This window comes from Mustela nivalis (assembly GCF_964662115.1).
Source record: "Mustela nivalis genome assembly, chromosome: 5".
NCBI lineage: Eukaryota > Metazoa > Chordata > Mammalia > Carnivora > Mustelidae > Mustela > Mustela nivalis.
In genome coordinates, this window is record NC_139024.1 from 14,204,478 (window position 1) to 14,228,836 (window position 24,359).

Consider the following 24,359-nt stretch of genomic DNA (forward strand, 5'->3'; position numbering starts at 1 on the left):
CCTGAGGACACATGACAAATGGTCTTGAGTGAGAAATTAAAAACAAACAAACAAACGAAACAAAACATAACAAAACCTCTGTTCTAGTCTTAAGTTTTTGAGGCAGTGGGGAAGCAGAGGTGAGTTAGGAAGGCCGAGAGATTTTAGATTATTAGACCCCAAAACATGACAGCAGCAAAAACAACAACAACAAAACAACCTTTAAGAGCAATTGATGAGCTGCCTTATAATTGGACATTCCAAAGCCCCTGAAGTGGTAGAGAGTTACTGGATGTATAATGAGGCTCTCCTGAATTATTTAGCTGAGAAATTCTTGTATAACCAACATATTCCCTTTAAGAGATCATTTTAGGTGGATGGCTAAGTCTTTGTGCTCATTTCATGAATCCGCCGTATCAAAGTGTGAGTACCACGTCCCCTGAAGCTTGGTAGCTGATCCACAACTTGTCCAGTTGTGAAGTCATCTTCCTGTTAATCATACTCGTTTCAAACATACGGGTATTGAAAATGTTAGCAATCTCTTAAATGCTTGGTAGAGATTAGGAGCCCTCTGATATCATGTATTTTGAGCTCCGTTTCCTGAAATTCCAGGAAAGTGGGTACTGGTATAAACCATGCTGTCATATGATGACCGCAATGTATTAGTACCGTAGCTGGCTGAAGTTCGGGTTGATGTCTCTGGTCACTCAGCATCTCCTTTATTGACACTTGGTCATGCACATAGGTACACATGTGCTGTATAGGTCTTTTTGATCTGCCATTAAAATATACACAGATTAGGTGGCTTAAGCAACAGGCATTTATTTTCTCACAGTCCTGGAGACTGTAGGTCTGAGATCAGAGTACTCGCATGGTTGGGTTTGGCGAGGACTCTCTTCCTGGCTTGTGGGTAGTCACCTTCTTGCTTTGTTCTCATAAGGCAGAGATACATAGGGAACAAGACCTTTGATGTCACTTGTTATAAGGGCACTGATTCCATCATAAGGGTCGTACCCTCATGACCTTATCTAACCTGATTACCCCAATGGCTTCATCTCCAAATATCATCACATCGGCAGGCTATGGATTCAATATATAAATTTGGGCAGTTAGTGGGGGGGGCCCACAGTTCTGTCCATAGCATGTGGGGTCATGTTGTACTTGTTTGAATGTAGAAATGGCTCATAATGAATCAGCAGGGCCTGAAACACATTAAATTAGGGTATGAGGAATTGTGAGGCTAAAGGCTGCTTCTACTCTGCTCTTCTGACTTTACCAAAGAGAAAATGCAAACTCTATTCCTATGGAATCAAGGTTTTAGACCCCTTGGCCTTCCAGAATAGTCTACCAAATTTGAAAACTGCAAAGATTTTTTTTTTTTCTAAAAAAAATGAAAAGCACTAGTTGAATTTCTGATGTGGTGGCTTCTGACTCATAACTATAGATAATTATAGTTCATTCCTGAAAAAAAAAGAAGAGTAGTTGCCAGGAAGGTTTGAAGAGGGCATCAGCTGGCTGAGGGGTTTGTGTAGAGGCACGATTGCTTAACTGGGTAGTGTCTGATGCTGCCTTTTATTCTGCCCGACTCTCTTACCCACTTCCTCCTCTCTGTGCCAGGAGTTTTTCAGTCAGCTGGATCAGAGAGTGCTCAATGCTTTCCTGAAAGCTTGCGACGAGCTCACCGACATTCTCCCTGAGCAGGAGCAGCAGGGTCTGCAGGAAGCCGTTCGAAAGCTCCACAAACAGTGGAAGGTGAGTCAGGACGTAATGGGACACACGCATACGTAGGTATCATGTGTGATGAGAGAGAGCCTGAGAGTGTTAAGGTTCAATTGAAAGAGAAATGTAGAAATTCATGGAAAACCACCACACCTACTTCTCCCATTGAAAAAAAAAAAAACTGAACTTGAATAAAACAATGAAAAAAACGTGACAGGATTTTGTTTTTCTTATTTGTTAATAGCATTGATTTTCTCATATTACTCAGTAGTGCTCTCTTTTCCTGAGTATTTTTGGGGATAAGAATGGACAAGGGCATTTTACTTACTCGGTAACATTTGGTAAACTCTTCTCATCGAAGTAACGAAGGTATACTAACATGTTATATACTAAGTATGTACTATACTAAGGTATACTAACATTTTGTTGTTTTTAAGGATTTTACCATCTGGTTTAGATTATTATGATCTAAAAAATATAAATATGAACATTTATTGTTTAAGGGCTCAGTGACAAACACAAAAGCACAATCAATTTCTCCAAAGAGCTTAGAGTTAATTATCTCCAGTAGGAGTTAATTATTTCCAGCAGGAGATAATTAGTTGCAGATAATGAAAGTATAATATATAATAAGTCCCCCCAAATATAGGTAATACTTATGAAAGCTTTGGAAGAGAGAAGTGGCCCCACTTGGAGAATAGAAAAGAATGAATCACGTAAGTAGTTGTGAGCTAGGATTTTATTTATTTATTTATTTATTTATTTTTATTATGACCAGTTAGCCACTGTATAGCACATAATTAGTCCTTGTTGCAGTGTTCAGTGATTCATTAGTTAAGTATAACACCCAGTGTTCATCATAGCACGTGCCCTCCTCAGTACCCATCACTCTGTTACCCCCTCCCCACACCCTTCTTCCAGATTGTTTCTTGGGTTCTATAGTTTCTCATGGTTCATCTCCCTCTCTGATTTCTCTTTGGATTTCCCTCCCTTCCCCTGTGGTCCTCTGTGCTATTGCTTCTGTTTCATATATGAGTGAAACCATATGATAATTGTCTTTTTCTGTTTAACTTACTTCACTTAACATAATCCCCTCCAGTTCCATCCATGTTGATGCAAACAATGGGTATTTATTGTTTCTGATGGCCGAATAATATTCTCTTGTGTATCTGGACCATATCTTCTTTATCCATTCATCCGTTGAAGGGCATCTTGGGTCCTTCCACAGTTTGGCTACCGTGGACAGTGTTGCTGTAAACATTGGGGTACATGTGCGAGTGGGGGACGTAGGGGTTCACTTGATTTGTCTAACTTGAGTGCCCCACATTGGGCTTGTCACAGGAAGCCGACACTAGAAGCTGCATGCCAGAGGAGACCCACCCAAGGCTGTCGTCTTCTAGCTAGGTTGGAGGAAGCCTGCCCTAGCAGCAGATTAATGAGTGCTATCACAAGGGAATAGCAAGTGACGAACTTCATGTGCGTTACGTGAAGTGCTCACAGGGTCTGGAAGATAGGCAGCTAAAATATTCTCCATCAGTTCTTGATTTTTTTTTTTTTTCATCTCAGTAACATAGGCTAAAAAATCAACTCCAAGCACAGAAAAAACACAGTTAAGGACATATTTTGTTTACATGCTAAATTTGAAAATTAAAAAAAGATTCTTAAAGAAACCCAAGCTTTTTGAGATGTCTTTAAAGCCTAACGTATCATAAATCTGTTGTGGAATGGAGACTCTAATGGAAAGCTGTAGTTAATGTAGATAATGATGTAGTTTATGCTTATATCAGAAAAGAACATAAAACATTTCATGTTTGATGAGGCTGGCTTGTTTTCTCAAGGAATGGTCTAAGGAAGAAGGACAAGGCAGGTGGTCCAAAGTGTGGCCTGTTTGATCCTGGCTTCTTTACTAGTAAAGTTTTCTCTTTGCCCTTTGTGTAGTGAGTATACCTATGTTCTTCCTACCTCACAGGGTCGTTGACAAAATTAAAAAGGACATATGCCAGGGAGAGGGTATGTGGAATCAGTGCATGGTTTACATATAGATTCAAATCTAGCTTTTCCACTTACCCCTGAGCCTCAATGGTCTAACGTATAAAGTAGAAATAGTAATACTGTGTGGGGCTATGGTAAAAAAAAAAAAAAAAGAATAATTATTGTGTAAAATCCGACCGTGCAGGTTGAGAGAATTCATTGTGGTCCCCGTCTTTGGAAAAGTACAAATCACAGCAGCCAGGTGCAGTCGATAGTGATTAAATCACATTGGCCCCAAAGGGAATATTTTTGGACTTTTGTCACTCCAGTTGAAAATGTGTATGATTGGAATGGCATCATATTTTTTGAATCTTCCTATGGAATGCAGGATCTTCAAGGAGAAGCCCCATATCACTTGCTTCATCTGAAGATTGGTGTGGAGAAGAATAGGTTCTTAGCTTCTGTAGAAGAATGCAGAACTGAGCTGGATCGGGAGATCAAACTGGTGGCCCAGGAAGGCAGTGAAAATATCATTAAAGAACACAGGGTACGTCTGACACACCCCAAGTGCAGGCATGCAAAGTCACCTTGTTACTTAAAAGATTTATACCTGATACTTTGGTTTGGGTCTGAAAACACGAAATAGCTTAATTACTGTATACTCGTAGACTAAAGGGGAATCGTCTATGAAAATATGGAAGTATTGTGTGGATTCTCACAGGCAGTTTATCAACGGTTTTTGCTCATTAGATTTTCTTCAGTGACAAAGGTCCTCATCATCTTTGTGAGAAAAGGCTACAGCTTATTGAAGAACTGTGTCTGAAACTCCCCGTCCGGGACCCGGTCAGGAACACACCGGAAACCTGTCATGCCACTCTGAGAGAGCTCAGAGCTGCCATCGATGCCACCTACATGAAGCTCGTGGAAGACCCAGACAAGTGGAAGGACTACTCTAGCAGGTAGTTGGGGAACAGAGATGGACATGGTCTGTCCTAATACTTGCGAACGCAGAGGTCATCGCCCAACACGAAGTGACATGTGTTTCCTCCAAAGCAATAAAGAAAATCAGATTGTGTGACCTTGCTCTTATATAAAAATGCTTCATTTAATAAAAAAAAAGAATGGGTTTCAGTCAGAAACAGGGTCAAACCCTTTATTTCAGGCGCCTGGGTGGCTCAGTGGGTTAAACCTCTGCCTTCGGCTCAGGTCATGATCCCACGGTCTTGGGATCGAGCCCCGCATCGGGCTCTCTGCTCAGTAGGGAGCCTGCTCCTGCTCTCTCTCTGCCTGCTTCTCTGCCTACTTGTGATCTCTCTCTCTCTGTGTCAAATAAATAAATAAAATCTTAAAAAAAAAAAAAAAAACCTTTATTTCCAAGGGGCCCAGATATTATCTCTCTGAAGCACGTTTGCTTGGCAGTTCCTTCCTCCCGGATATCCTCATATCCCCAGAGGGCAACTTCTGCCTCTGGGTTCTGTCTCAGTCTGGGGGAGATGGATGAGGCCAGACCCCAGGTGGTGCCTTCCACACTCCCAGGTGCTCAGGCCCCGGGAACACACCTTTTTCTTTAGCTGAACTCCATCTGCTTTGCTTTCTCTTTCCTCCAAGTAACCGCTCAGGAGAGCCACCCCTGCCCTGAGCTTCATGCCAAAGGGGCAGTTTCCAGAAAGTGTGTTCATTGACTTGCTAATCAGTTGATTGTTAAATTTCCATGAATAAATTCCAAATAGAAAATGTATTTTATCCACTGAGATATTGTCTCCCTTTAATTAGAGAATACTTTTGATATTTCAGAATTTCCGAGTTCTCATCTTGGATATCTGCAAAGGAGACACAGTTGAAAGCGTTTAAGAGTAAACCCTTCGATACTGCCAACCACGGAGAGGTTAAACGTGCTGTAGAGGTTAGTTCTGGGCCATATTTTTCATAATAAAAAAATTAATGGTAGACAGTCTGACTAACTGATGTATTGTTTTCTATTTGTAAAAAAATTAAATTGCCGAAAAAACAATCCTAAGAATCCTCATGTTACTGTGGAGAAGAACGGGGACTTCCCCATTGAATCATTCTTAGCTTTGTTATACCTGCTTCGTTATACCTCTCATATGTCTTTAGCTAATGGAAAATCCTGAGAAGAAAATTGCATGCATGGGCATATAACACAGCAGAGATTTAAGAATTGTTATGGAAAACAAGAACACTGGAGGTTTTTATACATTTTCAGCCACAGATCACAGAATTGGGCAAAGTTTCTAAGTTTCATTTCTATGTCACAGTTAGTCTGCATTGATCAGCTCTTTGAGCATGGGCACAGCCTCATAAACCGAGTCAGGGGACAGAACCCTAAGCCCGAACCCAGTTACGTTCTGTGAATGACATACAGCAACCCTCTCATTCTTAGCGTGGCTCTGCTCTTTTTTGTAGACACACGCCATGGTGAAAATCCTTATCTTTCAGCATTTTTGAACACTTGTAAGTCACATAGCTGCTGTTAATGAGGACATATTTCCTTTTTATTCCTATCCTCTGAGTTTCATGTTATTCTCTTAAATTTATAATACCATTAAATACTAGAGATGCTCCGTAATATATATATATTATACCTATAGTAGGATACTATTATTGGCTATTGGTTGCTGTTATATTAAAAAAAAAAAATGCACAGCTTCAAATGAAGAGACCACTTGGTTCTGGAAGAGGTCATTTTCTGTGGGTGTGAATTTACCCTGTATGGTCTTCTGTAGCAACTTGCATGGTTTCCTCATGCTTCCCAGAGCTGTGTAGGAGGAAGACGTTGTCCCAGTCAGCATTCCCACAGTTCCCAGACCTCACAAGGGCTGAGGCCCTAGAATCTTTCCAGCATTGTCCTGGTCAATATGCCTTCCCTTCCCAGATTGGAGCTGTGCTCCTTTTTGCACATCGTACTAAGTGGGTTATTGACTTCCAAGCTAACAAAAGCGAGGCATAAAATATAAGTTCCTGAAGTTAAGATCAATTTTTAGGGTATCCATAATAGTATTCAACAACTAAACTCTTCGAATAAAAAGAAATCTGCTCTCTAAAAAAGGGATTCTTTCAACCTTTTTTTTTTTCTAAAAATACAATGTTCCTACCAACTAACAGAAAATAATATGTGTTATAGTTCCCAATTTTGGTATCTCATTTTCTTCTACAGTACTTTTAGAGGCATCTTTATTTGTGCTCAAAGGGAATATCTGTAAATATCTAACCATCTAAATATGAACTAACCATCTAGTTAACTTTTTCGATACAGAGTATTGATTTTACATATTAGGTATTGGCATTGGGGAAATATTTTTTTTCTAGCACTTGTGAACTTTTGTTAAAGATATGAACAAAAAGCAAAATAAGCAGGCATTACTGGTGAGTGAAGGGCTCTCTTGGCTCCACTGTATCTACTTTCTCGGTCTGTGTCCATTCTGGATTCACAGTGTATTCTCTTTATTCCAGGAGATCAGGAATGGCATTACCACAAAGGGCGAGACTCTCAACTGGCTGAAATCCAGGCTTAAAATTTTAATTGAAGTTTCTTCTGAGAATGAAGCCCAAAAGCAAGGAGACGAGCTGGCAAAATTATCTGGTTCTTTCAAGGCTCTTGCAGCTTTGTTGTCAGAGGTAGATCATTTGCTTACACTCTAACTAGATAGTTTTGGGTGAGGAATCTGGAGGGTTCTTTGCTTTGGGTTGGGATTACACTGTAATTATATGAAGGAAGTATAGTTCAAACACAACAGTTAAGATACTTATTCATATGAAGATTGGTGGGGAAGATATTCGAACTATGGTGTGTGCCATTATCGGATATGTTAGTTCAGAGTAACAACCAGTATTTAAAGTATGAAACTTACCAGATCTACACTTTTTAAGGTTACTAAAAGCATTGTTTCATGGTCAGTTGAAGGTATATTTTGGAGGTTAGGAACCTAGGCTTAGGAGTCAGATGAACCTAGAGTTACAGTTTAACTCTGATAATAATAAAGTAAATAACTCTGATATAAAAATAAAACACAGTTTAACTCTGGTAATAATAAAGTAAACAGTTTAACTCTGGTAATAATAAAATATTCAATGTTCACAGACCAGTAAAATCTATTTTATGCAAGACGTACCCATTTTAAACTTCTTGATATACATTTCAGTGTTTATATTCCTATATGAATTAAAATAGACAAACCTATTTACTTCATTTCTAGTAGGCCCCTTCTACCCTCGGTGAGAACATTTTTACCGACCAGGTTGTCATGCATGTCTAATGAGTCTGTGCATGGGAAGATAACTAAGAATGGAAAGTTGAAGAGACAGCTACCATTATTTCTTGAAGTCATTTATGAACTTGCATGGCAAAATGATCATCTAGGTGACTTAAAGTTCCCTGATTCTGAAGATTTGGAATTCTCTGGAGAATTCCCTAATCTAACATAATTTGGTCAATTAACCTTTTATATTTTGAATGCATGTAGATCTGCTTACGACCCTAGCAGTGAATTTGCATAAGCCGAAAATACTCTAAAGTGCACGTGATTTTAGTTTTATTTGTGAATTTTGATATGATATATCATTTTTTCTTAACAGTTCTTGACAAAATGAAAATAGTGGTAGGATTAATCAGATTGGGGGGATGTGAGTTACCTCAGTCCTTCCATGTCCGTCTTTCACAGCACTAGTCCGGGAAGCGTAGCCGCTACCACCCTTTCAGTAAAATTCTGACATTATTCTTCTCTACTCTTTCTTTGATCAAGAAGGTAAGGAGAAAAGTAAGGATTGCAGCTTTAAAAAGTAAATACGTGGGGCATCTGGGGGGCTCAGTGCGTTAAAGCCTCTGCCTTCGGCTCAGGTCATGATCCCAGGGTCCCGGGATTGAGCCCCGCATCGGGCTCTCTGCTCCAGCGGGGAGCCTGCTTCCCCCTCTCTCTCTGCCTGCCTCTCTGCCTACTTGTGATCTCTCTCTGTCAAGTAAATAAATAAAATCTTAAAAAAAAAAAAGTAAATATGCATGCAGGTGAGCTTTGATCCAAGACTTAACAAATAGTTTTAGTCACATTGATAGAGGAGTTTCTATTTTGTTGCACCCCCCACACATAAAGCACTTTGTCAGCCTTTAAAATTAGAAATTGCTAGTCTCCCTAACACTTTACCAAGGCTGTTTATTTACTTTATCTTCCAAGTACTCTCATGACACTGCCCCTGGGACTTGTAGCAACAATCTGCCCCTAAAAAGTACAGACATTAATTCTTAGCATACCTATCTACCTTTTTTTTGTTTTTTTTTTATAGTTTTTTAAAGTTTTTATTTGAATTTGAGTTAGTCAACATACAGTGTAAAGTTAGTTTCAGGAGTATAATATAGTGACTCAGTAACATCGCAGGATACAAAATCGAGGTAGAGAAATCTAATACATTTACATACAACAATAAGGAAGCAGCAGAAAGAAAAATCAAGGAATTTATACATTTACAGTTGCACCGGTAACATAAGATATCCAAGAATATTATTTTTGTATGTCTCTTTATAAGGAACATAAGATTTTTGTTTTCAATAAATCCACTCTATTTTTTTTTCTTTTTTCTTTTTTCTTTTTTCTTTTTTAGAGAGAGAGCACACAATCACAGGGCAGAGGCAGAAGGACAGGGAGGGTCTCAAGCCGACGTAACGCTGAGCTTAGAACCTCACCACCGTGAGCTCAGAACCTGAACCCTAGCTACCGTAAAGGTCATAGTTTATACTCATACCCTTGTATGCTACTCAATCATTAGTAAAACCAAAGAAAGAGGAAGGGAAACATTCATTTTGTTCACTTAGGGAATTTATATTAAAGGATGAATTTGACATTATCAGTCCATACTTTGATTATAATCCATTTAATATTTAAATGAGTGTTGAACACAAAGTGTTTGCTGTTGTCCATTCTAAGAAAAGGCCGTGGTTAGACGGGCTTTATGGAAGGAGGAGTCACTTCTTTCAACGAAAGCTGTGATTTACTGAGATGTGGAGTCTGTGGCTTTCACCGTGTCTCCTTGCTGTTAGTTGGGAGCAGAGCACACTCACGTCGCCGGGGACAAACTCAGAGGAGAAGAGGATCAGAGAAAAAGATGGGATAAGAGTAGGAGAAATGAAAAGGCTTCCGTGGAACGCAAAAGACCAGCAGTGTGAAAATGACGATCTTAATGAAAAGGGAGAGCGATAGACTTTGAATACAAAAGAGGCTGGTGACCCTGAACTACTGGAAGCAGAAATGAGACAGAAAATTCAGGGAAAAGAATTTACTAAAGAACCACAGAAAATTCAGGGAAAAGAATTTACTAAAGAACCACAGAATTAGCCATTGTATCGTGTTTTATGTAAAAATATTGGAAGTGCATTTTCAACAAATACTCTTCATTCTTCTCATTTTTTCCCCTCCACAGTTTTTCTCCTTACTTAAACAGGAGGGACTCAGCTTTATTATACTTTATTTTTTAAATTTATGATTAGATTTTAGTTGTGGCACTGTCATTAAAGGGATCCAGGAAATAAGGTATACAGCATAGCCACTTCCATCACCTTGCTTCAACTGTCAGGTTGAGTGGACACAGAGCACTGTATCCCTTGAGGCTTACAATCCCCATAAATGGCTATGCAGTTAATAATAACTAAATAAACCTCAAAAATATAAAAAATAAAAGAGATCCATGTATATATTTCAGAGTTACTGAGATGGACTTTACACATGTTCTTAGAATATTTAAGATTCCATGAGCATCATATGAGTTGTAATTTTTTCATGAAAATCCAGGTTGAAAAGATGTTAAGCAACTTTGGGGACTGTGTCCAGTACAAAGAAATAGTGCAAAGTTCCCTTGAAGACTTAATTTCTGGCTCTAAAGAAGTCCAGGAGCAGGCGGAGAAGATCCTGGACACGGAAAACCTGTTTGAAGCACAGCAGTTACTTCTCCATCACCAGGTAGGAGGCCCGTTCCCCGGGGCACTCGTGCAAAGCTTGGTAGCCACTGGCAGAGCCAGAGCGGTGACAAGAACTGTATGTCCAAGAGTAAAGACAAAGGGAAAGGGGGAACAGGGGGGAGTCCATGCGAATGGTTTCAAAAAATCTTGCACCTTTGTTCTCTGTTAAATATTAGGTATTTCAGAAGAGCCTGTCAGGTAAAATCCCAGCCTGAGTGATTTGGTGACATCAAAAAATTCAAGGAATAATTTGGCTACGAAAACCTTCATAAAACTTGCTCAGTTGTCCTTTTCATAACAGAGAAGGAAAGCGTAGAGATAAAATGATCCATATTTGAGATCACTCTTCTTTACCGTTATGTTAACAGCCTGCCCTTCAGTTTACAACTTTGAATACGTCTCAGTTGGGAGAAGGATAACTTATATGAAGTACGAAACCTTTCAGGATAATACGCTTTTATGAAGGATTAGAACTGAGAGTAAAGAAATTCTGGTACATGTATTGATAATAAACAATTTTAACAAACTTACTTGCCAAACTCAATGTAAGTAGAAGGATGACTCAAGTATTTTAATGGCAAAACCTTAGCTAACGTAATGTATAGCAAAATGCTAGCTAATTTTGTATATAATAATATATTAAATGGAAGTGGCATTAAAAGCGTGCATAAAACAGCAGCCTCTAGGCATTACAGATTTATTTAATAATTATAAAAAGGCTGAGTACAAAAAAATTAATGCTTGGCATTACATTGTTCTCAGTCATTGTAAAAGTTGTGTTAGGGTTCAACTTAAGTCAAAGAAATATGTAATTATAGATATTTACATTAATGTTCTAAAACTCTTACATTTCTCGGAACAGTGCTTGGTTTTATGTATGCTTACTTCATGTAAATTCATATGTATACACCTGAGATCTGTCTACCATTGTTTGTACATTATACCTCAATAAAAAGTTTATTTTAAAAGATAACTTTCCTCATGTGTCTCAGCAGGTTTATCAGTCTGACTATACCCAGGAATTAAGTTCTCTTAGTATCAGCATTTTTACAACACAAACGATTTAAAAAAAAATTAGAGTTAGGAATTCACATTTTTAGGCAGAAATAGTTCTTTAAGGAGAATCATGTCAAATGAACGCTTTTGTCAGATTCCTTCTGGAATATTCCATAAAATGCTAAGTGCCTAAATTTGCACACAGTTAAAACACCAATATCAAATTATGTTGTTTACCATTAAAAACATAAAATATTCTTAAATAATGCCCATTTTGACTAACAGAGTCCCCATTGCCATTTTAACTGTTCACATGTAACTTTTTTTTTTAAGATTTTATTTATTTTCTTGAGAGAGAGAGACAGAGAGAGAGAGATAGCATAAGCAGAGGTGGGGGGGAAAGGGAGAGTAAGAGGGACAAGCAGACTCCACTGAGCCTGAAGCCCGAAGGATGGCTTGATCCCAAGACCCTGAGGTCATGACCTGAGCTGAAGGTGGACATTTAACCGACTGAGCCACCCAGGCGCCCCTGTTCACATTAACTGTTAAAAGACAGTTGCGGGGGGCGGAGGGCACCTGGGTGGCTCAGTGGGTTGAACCTCTGCCTTCGGTTCAGGTCATGATCCCAGGGTCCTGGGATCGAGCCCCGCATCGGGCTCTCTGCTTGGCAAGGAGCCTGCTTCCTCCTCTCTCTCTCTCTGCCTGCCTCTCTGCCTACTTGTGATCTCCGTCTGTCAAATAAATAAATAAAATCTTAAAAAAAAAAAAAAAAGACAGTTGGGGCCCACGCTGCCGCGAGGTTGTACCTCTCTGTACCCCATTAGACTGTAGGTGTTTCTATCCTGCTTAGTCGCTCACAGAGGATCTTTTATGCACCTGTTCTCCAGCAAAAGACAAAGAGGATTTCGGCCAAGAAGAGAGACGTGCAGCAGCAGGTAGCGCAGGCTCAGCGGGGAGAAGGCGGGCTGCCCGGCCAGGCCCGGGAGGAGCTGCGGAAGCTGGAGAGCGCCCTGGACCACCTGGAGCACAGCAGGGAGAAGCAGGAGCGCCGCATCCAGGTGGGAGACCGGACGTCGAGGGCCCTGTTCACCCCCAGGTCTCAGCTGGCGTCTCCTCATGGGAGCGGGCCTTGGTTCCCGCCTCTGACGCTCCAGCACTGTGCTAAGTATTGACACGAGTTCTCTCTTTTAATCATCGCGTCAAGCTTAGCAGGGAGGCGCTATAATTAGCACATTTTGCCAGAGTGGAAGCTTAACCAGAAACAGTTTGAGGACTTTACCCAAAGTCACAGAGCAGCGATCAGTGATAAAGCCAGAATGTTAATGCTCACTTGTCGGAGTCCGGGAATTAACACTGGACCGTTTCGCTCTTCTGGGTGGTCCAAACAGTCACATGTTTATTTATTTATTTATTTATTTTTAAGATTTTATTTATTTATTTGACAGACAGAGATCACAAGTAGGCAGAGAGGCAGACAGAGAGAGAGGAGGATGCAGCCTCTCTGCTGAGCAGAGAGCCCCATGTGGGGCTCCATCCCAGGACTCTGGGATCATGACCCGAACTAAAGACAGGGGCTTTAACCCACCGAGCCACCCAGGCCCCCCCACATGTTTACGTTGTATTGTGATCTTAACACTCTTAAAAAGTGTTGAGTTCTTGCCACCTACCCACTCCCCACTCTCCTCCTTTCTCTTTCTCCCTTTTCTGTTTTCTTTTTTTTTGAAAGAGCCTGGGAGGCTCTATTTTCCTTTATCCCTTATCCACATTGTAAGTAATATCTTAGACTCATAGGACTTTATAGTGGATAGAAAACTCTGAGAATGCTGGTCTACACATCCTCTTTTTTGTAGGTGAGTGAAATTCTTGCAGGAGACATTAGCACCGTCTTTGTTCAGCAGAAGTCCGTGAAATTGGGACCGAGTTAACTGGAGGCCGACAGCCCAACAAACGAATGGAAACGTGAACAAGATTTGGTGAAGCGTGTTGATAATTCATAACATGATATGTGCATTTTTTTTTTCAAATTTAGGTCACATTAAGGAAATGGGAGCGATTTGAAACAAACAAAGAGACAGTGGTCAGATACCTTTTTCAAACAGGTTCCAGCCATGAGCGCTTTTTGAGTTTTAGCAGTTTGGAAAGTTTATCTTCAGAACTGGAACAGACAAAGGTATATCAGTCTGAGCGTACAGTCCCTTGGTGCTCATTATTCCGAAGCAAAACTGTTTTCTTTCTTTTTTTTTTTTTTAATTTTGAACCTGTTTTCATCCCTTATTACAAGCAATTATTATAATTACTCATTTAATCAGTACTCTTGTTTATTGGTCATCCACTCTTCAACACGCTGGTCAAGTTGCTTTGAGGAATGAAATAAATAAGATTTAAATATCAAGAACTAAGAAAAATTTTTATTAAAGTGGGAGATGGTTAGTTCGCTCATAGACGAATACTTTAAAAAGAAATCTTTCTGAAGGCAGTAATATTTTTAACTGCACCTTGAAGGGCAGGTAAGACATAGAAAAGCAGAATGTGGAACAAAACATGAGCATTTCTATAATGGGAAATGGCACGAAGTATGAGACTGCATGGAGATTCTGTTTTAAAGCAGAAAAATGGAAGTAGAGCTATAAAGGACATATTACAAAGATACTGGAAGGTCTAGGCCACATGGAACCCTTAAAGGTTTTTAAGAAAAAGAGTCACATGATCAGAGCTACACTTTACAGAGATGCATTTTTTTTTAAAGGATTGATTGATTTAAGAGAGAGCATGCGTGCATGTATGTACAAGAGGGGGGAGGGGCAGAGGAAGAGGAAGAGGGAGAATCCTCTAGCTGACTCCGCCCTGAGCATGGAGCCTGATGCAGGGCTTCAATCCAGGACCCTGAGTTCATGACCTGAGTCAAAATCAAGAAACACCCCTCAACCGACAGACCCACCCACGTGCTCCCAGGGAGAGAGATTTTTAAGCAGTGTAGAAAATTGAAAGGGTGCAGGGCTTGCGCCACGGGATCCGATTAGAAATTTATTGCATGTCAGTATTAATGTGGACATGAATCAGGGCAACAGGGATGGCCGTGGGAACAGACGCAAGAGAGAGAGAGTAAAGGAAAGGAAGCTATCCCGGGTTCTGAGCCCGACAGACACCCTGGGAGTGAGACAGGAACTTGGAGGAATGGCTGTTAGTTGAGGAAGATGACGGACTCAGTTTGGGACAAATCGAGGTTGAGGCTCCGGTGGGACATCCAACAGCTAATACTTAGTAGGCGTGTTTCACGAGCCCAAGCCTATATGCCCAAAGACCTTAGAGAGTCAGAGCAGACCAATACATTGTCTGAAGCATTTAGAGAGTTGTACAGGTTGTTTTGGTTCCCTTTGTACATATTTTGGGTTTACAGAATGACTTGAGTTAGTATAGAAATGTGTTAGCCAATGAATAAGAAAGAAGACCTATCCATGAGGTAGTAACCTTCAGCAAGAATACCCCTGTGCTGCTTTTTTCTTACCAGTAAAAGGCTTAAAAGGTTTCTGTCTCTCATCCTGCCAATTTTGTATTCTCTCTCCTATTATTAACTCACTGGGGAGTTTGAAGTCTTATAAAGCCATAGAATTTTTCAATTCTGTATGATTTTCATCATCCATTTAAATAAACATCATTTTTAATTTTAATTTTAATTACTTTATGTATTAAAACTATATCAGGTGTCTTTTATAAATACAAACAAATCTATTGGGTTAATTACTATGTGGGTGTTCCACCAGGTTACATCCAGAGTTTCTGATACCATGTGGTTCTGATCCCTCTGAATAGGTTTAACAGCTGTAGATGAAGCAAATGTAATGTTTTTAGTCTTAGTATTAAAATTTTCTTTAGCTAACAATCTTGCATACTTTGCGATTGGTTTAATAATGAGAGCTAACATTTACTGAACACACACACACACACACACACACACACACACATATATATATATATACATATATATACACACACACACACACATATATAGGTATAGACATATGCTGGTCTATTCATATGGTATTTATCATCTTTAAACTCTAAAACAATCCTAAGAAATAGGTGTCACGATGAATCCGGTTGTGTAAGGAGGAAATATAAGGTACAAAGGTTTTTTAAATGATTTTATCTGAGATCTCAGGATGACTCACTGGTGAGGTTGGGATTCAAACCTACGAGAGCTGAGCCCAGAGCACACACCTTCAGCCACTAGGTTTTTCATTGAAAAACTGAGCTACTTTACTGTTTCTGTATACTGTCGCACGAGCACATGCTGTCTAGAATAATCGTTCTCTACTTTTTTGCTCCCTCCACATTGTTAACACAGCCTTCATTCCATTTGTAGCCCTCGTGTGGTTGTGCTCAAGAACTTGAGTGCATTCTGTCACTGTGGGGTAAGACGTCCATAGCAATATCATGTTTATTCTTTACAGCAAGCCTTGACTGATGAGGAAATGAAAATGCAGAGGTCACACTCAAGGTCACACAGCTAGTGCAGGACAGAGCCTGGTTCAACTCTAGACCTACCTGAAACCAGAGTCCGTCCTTTCCTGCCGCATTGTACTGCCACTCATGGGTCTTCTTATTGGGACTTAGAGATAAAGCCTTATAATATTATTCTGTTTTGGTTCAATTTGGTTTTTATCAATATCACTCTGTCCTTTGAATTCCTCTGCCTTGTGCTTTCCCCATACCTAGCTCTGACAGAAAGCTCTTAGAGTGAAGGTATTTAAGCATTTTTAGATTTAACACCACTTTCTTCATGATTTTCTTGAGCTCTGGGAAACACTGGGGAAAAAATACTATTTTATGCTTCTGATTCTGTTCATAGGGTTTGGAGAGATTATGCTGTGAATCAGGCTTCACAAATGAGTTCACCATGACTCTAAGCCCATCACACCAACAGTGGACATCTATAACCACAGAATTTAATGTGACATTGGCAAATACCAATTTTTGGAATATTATAAATCTATCATGAAAAGGAAGCTGCACTTACCCATTTTTATTCTATCAAATTGCTGGGTCCTTCTCTGAAGTAACGTTGATATTTCTATGTGGACTTTAAGTCTTTCAAAGATACAATAGTATTATGTAGTAACTATCTTACATTGGAATTATGTAATAATTCTGGGAGATACTCTGTGGGAAGAGGTGGCTGTCAGAAGTCTCACCTTTGAAAATACTTCCTTTGGATTTCTTCATTACCTATTTTGGAAAGAGGAGTTTCTGATCAAAATTTAAACCTCCCATGAATGTCTCTTACGTGAGAAGAAATGAGACACCAAATTACTTTTTTCACAAAAGATTATCTCTGCAATTAGCTTTTTTAATTCAGTTTTCAATACATTTACCTGACAAAATTCAGGTAACAGCTAAAATTTACCAGTGCCTCTCTCATATGAAATTCATTTTTGAATTGAAGTAGTTCACTATTAATGAAAATCAATGGGCAAATTTTTTAAATCTTTTTGTCCTCAAATTTATGAGAGGCATTTAAAAAATGATAATAGGCACCTGCTAGAGTGCCAGACACTTAAAAATGAAATTGCTGATGAGCTGCTAATAGCAACCTTATAAGAAACCATTACTACCTGCATTTTATATGAAAGTCTGAAAAATAATTCACCAAAGTCAAAGAACTAGCAATTAGCAAATCTAGAGCTCCAGTCCAGGTTCAGCTGGTTAAGAACTTATCTTCTTTTCAGCATATAGTATAGGTATACAGTGAATAAGATTTGACAGTAATGAATAAGATTTAACAATAAATAAGATTTAACAATAAAGATTTAAGATCAGATGATCTCTCTTTTCAGGGAACTAGTTAACAATATGTTTATTTATAGGTAAATATCAGTGATATACTGTATCGACTAAGATATCCTTCATTAAATAAAATATATTTATATTAATTGGCCTAGAAATCTCTTATCTATATGACTGAAAAAAAAATCAATCACCATTAATCATTGCCTGAATGGGGCCTGTAATAAACTAACATGTTTGTAGAGCAGTTAGTTAGTTATAATGCAGCTGAGAAATCAAAGCAGTAAACCCAATCTAGGGAACCATGGAAAAAGATTTTTGTGAGAATTGTTGGATAACTATGAAGGTAGATAGGATAGAAGGATAACTGTGTCTTCCTAACAATAATAATCTCTTTTTCTAGGAGTTTTCTAAACGAACAGAAGGTATTGCAGTCCAGGCTGAAAATCTTGTGAAGGAAGCTTCTGAGATACCCCTTGGGCCCAAGAATAAGCAGCTGCTTCAGCAGCAGGCTAAGTCAATCAAAGAGCAAGTCAAAAAATTAGAAGACACACTTGAAGAAGAGTATGTGCTTGACAAGTCCTAAACTTTCTTCTCTGAGATAAAGTTTCATACAGTCTTTCCTGTATATTGTATTCAAAGCATTCCTTTAAAATCTCAAAGTGTCTGTGTATTTCAGCATGTTTTGAGGAAGCACTTACAGTTCAAAAGAAAGTATCACCAAGACAGAAACTATCGTCTATATAACAGAGCAGAAAAATATAAAAGATGTGGTTTTGCATTGTAAACTGACTTGGCTCATGAGAAAGCCATATCTATTCAATTCTGTGGCCTTCATACAATCTGAAAAAGAATCAATATTTAAAAAAAAATTTTTTTTTTACTGTATTGTTCTGTTGTCACCAGCTAGAGGAAAGAAGAGATATTTTGGTTGTGTAGATGCTGGGCCTAAATATGTGTGACATAGACCAAGTGTCTCCATCTCCAAGAAGCTCACAGAGCTTGTTTATAGTGCCTCCATATTTGAATTGTCACTGATTGATATGCTGTTTCCAAAAATTAACTTCAAAAATTTATTTTACTTTTTAACATCTAATATTTGTTTATTGAAAATGAAAGAAAAAATAGTTTAGCTTATGGTATCCTATTACATGCAAAATGAACACACAAAAGAATTGCAGGGAATAAATACATGAAGATATGGCCAATGTTCCTCAACATAATATGGCCATACATTTTTATTAAAGTAGATTTACTGGCAAATCACCAATACGTATTATTCTTAAGACATAGAACGTGATTTCTAAGGTGGATTTTTTAAACTGTAAAATTTGTTTTTAATACTAGTAACACCTTAAAATTAACATTGTACCTTTGCCTAAACCTTAAAATTTGTTAAATAATTTAAAGGAAATTATGACTCAAAACTTTGTGAACTTTATATTAAATATTATCCATCAAGCTCTGGAAATAATGAAACTCAAGAGTTTATTAGAAAAGAAGCTGCTTTTATTAGAAATATCCATTTGAATCTATTTCATTTGAAAGCTTGCAATGTATTTTAGCTTGTGTTACCTGTACTGATAGGAGCATTAGGCACATCCAGGGTATACATTTGAGACTGCAATAGTATTTAATTTAATATTCAGTGATGCCATTGCATTCTTTTTGCTGTCTTCAAGTGCCTTTTGGTAAACAGGGAAATTGTTTCTTTTTTTTTTTAACCCAAGGATGTATCAGTTCAATGATATACTATTAGTTTCTTAGTCTTTTTCTAACTGAAAGCCATAATCATCTGGTTATATACACATAGCTAAAACAAACTGGACATCTCTAGTTAAAATTTTATTCACTAGATTTATAACAAATAAAGCCCAGATTTTCTAAAAGCAGTTAGGGTGCTCATGTACAAGACTGTATATAGAGTCTTTTGGAATCAAGACTGGACCAACATGGGAGAACAGCTGAAATCATAACAGCTCCAGATCATAAACTGCAGGCTTAGCTTTAATGATAGAAACAGTTCCTGTAAGGCAGTGTGGGATTCAGAGTATAAGCTCTGTCTTGACTCATAAAGGTACATTTTATAAAGATCTTTGAGTCTAGAGCATTCCTGCAGTATCTCTGCTCTGAGAGCAAAAGGACCTTGTCCATGAAAGCCGGACTGCTAAAAGTCTCCACGCACTGGAATCTGTGTAGGCAGCCTTATTAAAAGTCCTGGCAATTACTGGCCACATGCAGAGTTTACCTAGATTACACCTGGATTCAAATCCCTTTGGACCCAGCTATATTTTTTCGAAGCACAGTTCCATTCATAACATAGTGTAGATACTACCTCGTTAAATGCTCATTCTCAGAGGAGATAGAGAGGAAGACTTGAGGACTAAATACTCAGATCGAATGTGCATTTTTTCCTGTTCCAGTAGTTTCAACTTTGACATCATCACAAATGCCTTTGCTGTCTTTTCATCTGGTGATTTAAAGGAAAATGTGTTGTTGTTTTCTATCAAAGTGCTGCATTTTATTTACTTAATTTGGTTAATTTTAGTATTAAAACCATGGAAATGGTGAAAAACAAGTGGGATCATTTTGGCAATAATTTTGAGACCCTGTCCGACTGGATAACTGAGAAAGAAAAAGAACTCAATGCCTTGGAAACTTCGTCATCTGCCATGGACATGCAAATCCACCAGATCAAGGTGACCGGCTCACACGTTACATTTATAATCCATGTCTAGCTTTTAAGAACTCCTTTCTTACATTTCATCAAGTGTTAGTTGGCCCCACGATTAATCTTTCACTGCTATGTGACTCTATTAAAATTCAATTCACACAAAATGTTGAGCTGAGAGGTCTTGATTGATACTGGGCAACACTTTATAGCTGGAATTATGTATTAATATTTTCTGACTTATGCATTCAAAGTCAGTATTGTGTGCAATATCATTAAAATGTTTCTATGGTTATATCATTCTTTTCCTTGATTCTGAATTAACCCCATTGGAGTGTTCTGTTGATTCATCTATACCACCTGAAATGGATTCATCACCTATAGCTTTACTTTGTAAGTGTCATGCAAATGTCTGGCTCCAGTATTAGTGGCATTTACCCTCACAAACCACAGGGGGGAGCAATTCCTTTCTTTAGGGGAAGACCTCAGACTCCACTGCTCAAACGCACAGACTGCATTTGGGCACAAACTGAGACACTGATACTTATTGCTATCCCAGCTCCAACATGACCACATGCGTAGACTGTCATTGTTCACTTCATTCAAATAGTTTTAAAAAAAGTGGACTGGAAGAAATTAATTCTTTCTTTTATAGTTTTTACACAACACACTTTCAAAATGCAACCACTTTCCTATCTAATCTTTTTTTTTTTTTTTTGGAATGGGAAAACCCTCTTCCATCTCATGCAGTTAAAAATAGTAAAATAAATACCAGGTAGTTCACATTATTGCTCAGAACAAATCATTCTGGAAGGGTGGAAGGGTGCTATGTCACTTAGCTACGATTACATTGCTGGGCAGATTATCCTGGTTTTTCGTGCATCTTTTGCAATCAAGGTTACATGGAATCTGGTATATATGGAGTCTGCTTATGTCTTGTGTGGTGTACTAGGGAAAATAGATGTCAACCCACTAAGGCATATTCATGAAATATGTTTAATCTCTAAAACTGTTTTTAAAAGTTGTCATTTGATCATTTCACTACATCCTAAGTAAACAAAAAATAGCGCCTTTAAATGACTTTATCAAAAATTTTCTTCCAAAAAATTTTGGTATACACTTTTTAATGTGTTTATTCTTGCTACAATTCATCTTATTATTTAAACCTTAATTCAATTCCAGGACTTCTGAAATATATCAGTGATCAACTGTCACCACCTCTTTACTCTTTAGGAAACAAAATGATTACACGTTTTATTTTTAAATATATAAACATTCAGTCATAGATTTCCATGCCAGTAGACTAGAAATACGTTTTAATATTCCAATATAGTATTTTGAAAACATCTAAAATGTATTAAACGAATATGAGTAATAGGAAAAAAAAAGTATGTGCTAGAAATAAGCAAAGATGGTGTGGAATACACTGGTGCTGTGAAATTTAGGCAAATAATTCATATTCTGTTTCCATTCAGAAGACCACACTATAGGAAACATTAGAAATAAGGTAACAATTGTCATGGTGTTTCACTTTAAAACAACCTTTGATTTAAAATGAATGAAGCATTTGCTTGTCATGAAGACATTTTTCTATAAGCCCACGTTTAATTCTTCATTGCATCCTATTCCAAATTGACCGGTTTTCTTATTCTTAATTGATAATTTACAAATAATAAGAACATACACTGGGTACCTCTTCCATCTTCCCTTTTTGGATTAGAATCCAACAATATGATTACATAGTTTACATCTATGAATTTATTGGTAACATGTATTAATTACTCTAAAAACTAAGAAATTTTGTCTTATTTTAGATTGCTTCACTGGGCTAGTGCAAACACCTAGAACAATTTTGGCACATAGGAGACACCAAATATATATTTGTTGAATTTATGAGTGATTTTTCTAAAAAAAAAAAAAAAAAACCATCTCGAAAAACAAAAAAGAAAGGTTGTATTCATGTTCAAATAACATATCTATTAGCTATACCACGGTAGTCCTGCCTATGAAAAATAAAAATAAAGTAACAAGCACCTGGCACTAATCTAAATTATTCATGATTGTCTCATCTAGACCGCATTTATTTTTGACTATGTTGTCTCATGTAGACATAAGTCACATTTTTTTTTTTTTCCCGTAAGGTAACTGAGACTTGTCTGAATTTTTGGCTTTACTGGATTGGAAGATTTGGCTCTTTTTCTCAGAGAAATCATTTTTATTCTCTTATGCATAAATAAGCCTCTGTGTTTATGACAGACATGCCTCCTTGCGCCCACACACATCCTTGGTGTCTTTCAGTACTTCTCATGTGTTGGCCGATAGATACAGTGTCTCCTGCTCCAAATAGAAATGATACTATGTAGCTTCTTCACTGTGTGCCCACAACTAATGAGGAAGCAGTGGTTCAGAGCAGCATCGGCAGGATTAGCATCGCCTGGGTATTTTTTAGAAATGCAAAATCCTGGCCTCACCTTAGACCTGCTGAGCCAGACTCCCTGAGGATGGCAGCCAGGTGATCCTAACTATTCCAAATTTGGAAACGACTGGCATAAAGACAATACATTTGAAAAGACTGGTTTTGCAAGAGTGGAATCAGACAAGCTTTTAGTTTGGTAAAGATGAAACACTCAGCTACATTTGAGGAAAATTAAACGAATGTCAACATTAGCATTTCTATGAGGTACTGGAACACACTGCTTCCCAGATCCGCTGGTACAAGGCATGACTCGGAGGATAAGCAAGGAATTCTCTTTACCTTTAGAGATACTTCTTGTTTGGTAAAACATGAAATACTAAAATGAAAAATATGAAACACAGGGACATCTCCCTGTTTACTTCTCTGCAACAGGGGTAGGTCTTTCTCTGATTCTTTATGCACAGAACACGACCACCATCACTTCATATTTTCCAACATTTATCTGCATTATCTCTCCTCCCCAAATGAGGTCTGGAAATTTACTGTGTTTGTTCCTAGCTAGTCTCTAATGGCCCAAGTGTGTTGAAATGTCAGCTAAGAAGCCCTCTCCTGATTTTTTCTCTGTGTAGAGAATCTGTTATTTCAGAAAGACAAGCTTACTCAGCCTATATTGTCATTGTTCTTGTTTTAACTATTAGGTCACAATTCAGGAAATAGAAAGCAAGAGGAGCAGCATTACAGACCTAGAAGAAGCAGCTCAGTCTTTTGCTCAGTTTGTCACCACTGGAGAATCTGCTCGAATCAAAGCGAAGCTGACACAAATAAGAAGGTACTGGGAGGAACTGCGGGAACATGCACAGTGTTTGGAAGCAACAATTCTGGGACATTTATCTCAGCAGCAAAAGTTTGAGGAAAATCTTAGAAAGGTAAGAACGGGACCTTGCATGCGAAAGGTATTATTTCCTATTGCATTTATAATGAAATGCAGTAAGTAATCCAGAAATAGTGAACTAAGGAAGACACAATTTGCTAATCATTGACCCAGTTGTCAATGATGACTAAGCCTTTAATTATTCATGTGATACCTTTTTTGAGGGAATATAAAAATGTCATTATCCATTGTGTTCAGACAGGCATTAAGGCTTATCTATTCCTTTCAAATAATAGGATACACTGATTTTAGATTTTTTTTAAAAATGTGTATTTTAATAATTTTATTGAAAGCTATCAAAAGAGATAAGCATGCTGCTTCCTTGGTAACTTTTTCTGCCTCAATATACGTTTTCCCCACCATTATCTTTATATTTCAATGATGTTTTAGATCCAGAAGTCTGTGTCTGAATTTGAAGACAAACTTGCTGATCCACTTAAAATATGTTCTTCAGCCACAGAAACATACAAAGTCCTCCAAGAACATATGGTAAGAGCGATTTGATAATTCCTGCTTGAAAACATAGTAAATGTTTTTATGATGGTTAAAATTGAAAGGATTTTTATGTTACTTGAGGAATGACATATATCAAACATGTTCGTCTAATACAAGAAGTGTAAGTTTACAAATAAGTTTTTATTAAAAATGCATATTAAAGGAATATTCACTTACAGCATTTCTTTCTCATACTTAAGATATGATTTTTTTTCTGATTTTAGCTTTAGTAAATTCTGTTACTTGTTGCGAGTATTATAAAAAATTAATTGTGCATAAAAACATACATGCGCAATGGCGGATTTTAGATTTTTAACCCACAACAGTCAGATGTGCAAAGAATATGTCCTCACTAACCCTTTACCCATGGCTACCTTTTTTGTTCTGCTGCCTGAACTAGTGACTATTGATGGGTGTTCACAGAGCGACAGATGCC

General features: G+C 38.0%; 1 protein-coding gene across 26 annotated transcripts in view; it reads left to right on the plus strand.

Moving 5' to 3' along the window:
• Positions 1–24,359, plus strand: part of SYNE1 (spectrin repeat containing nuclear envelope protein 1) — a 464,577-nt gene that overhangs the window by 169,013 nt on the left and 271,205 nt on the right. For all 26 annotated transcript variants that reach the window (XM_082730051.1, XM_082730052.1, XM_082730041.1 and 23 more), the window contains 12 exons: positions 1,597–1,731; positions 4,058–4,216; positions 4,420–4,628; positions 5,464–5,572; positions 7,141–7,305; positions 10,464–10,631; positions 12,514–12,684; positions 13,656–13,796; positions 17,814–17,974; positions 19,959–20,109; positions 23,196–23,423; positions 23,819–23,917. In XM_082730051.1, the coding sequence (XP_082586177.1) occupies positions 1,597–1,731; positions 4,058–4,216; positions 4,420–4,628; positions 5,464–5,572; positions 7,141–7,305; positions 10,464–10,631; positions 12,514–12,684; positions 13,656–13,796; positions 17,814–17,974; positions 19,959–20,109; positions 23,196–23,423; positions 23,819–23,917 (1,896 nt within the window). The remainder of the gene's footprint in view (positions 1–1,596; positions 1,732–4,057; positions 4,217–4,419; positions 4,629–5,463; positions 5,573–7,140; positions 7,306–10,463; positions 10,632–12,513; positions 12,685–13,655; positions 13,797–17,813; positions 17,975–19,958; positions 20,110–23,195; positions 23,424–23,818; positions 23,918–24,359) is intronic.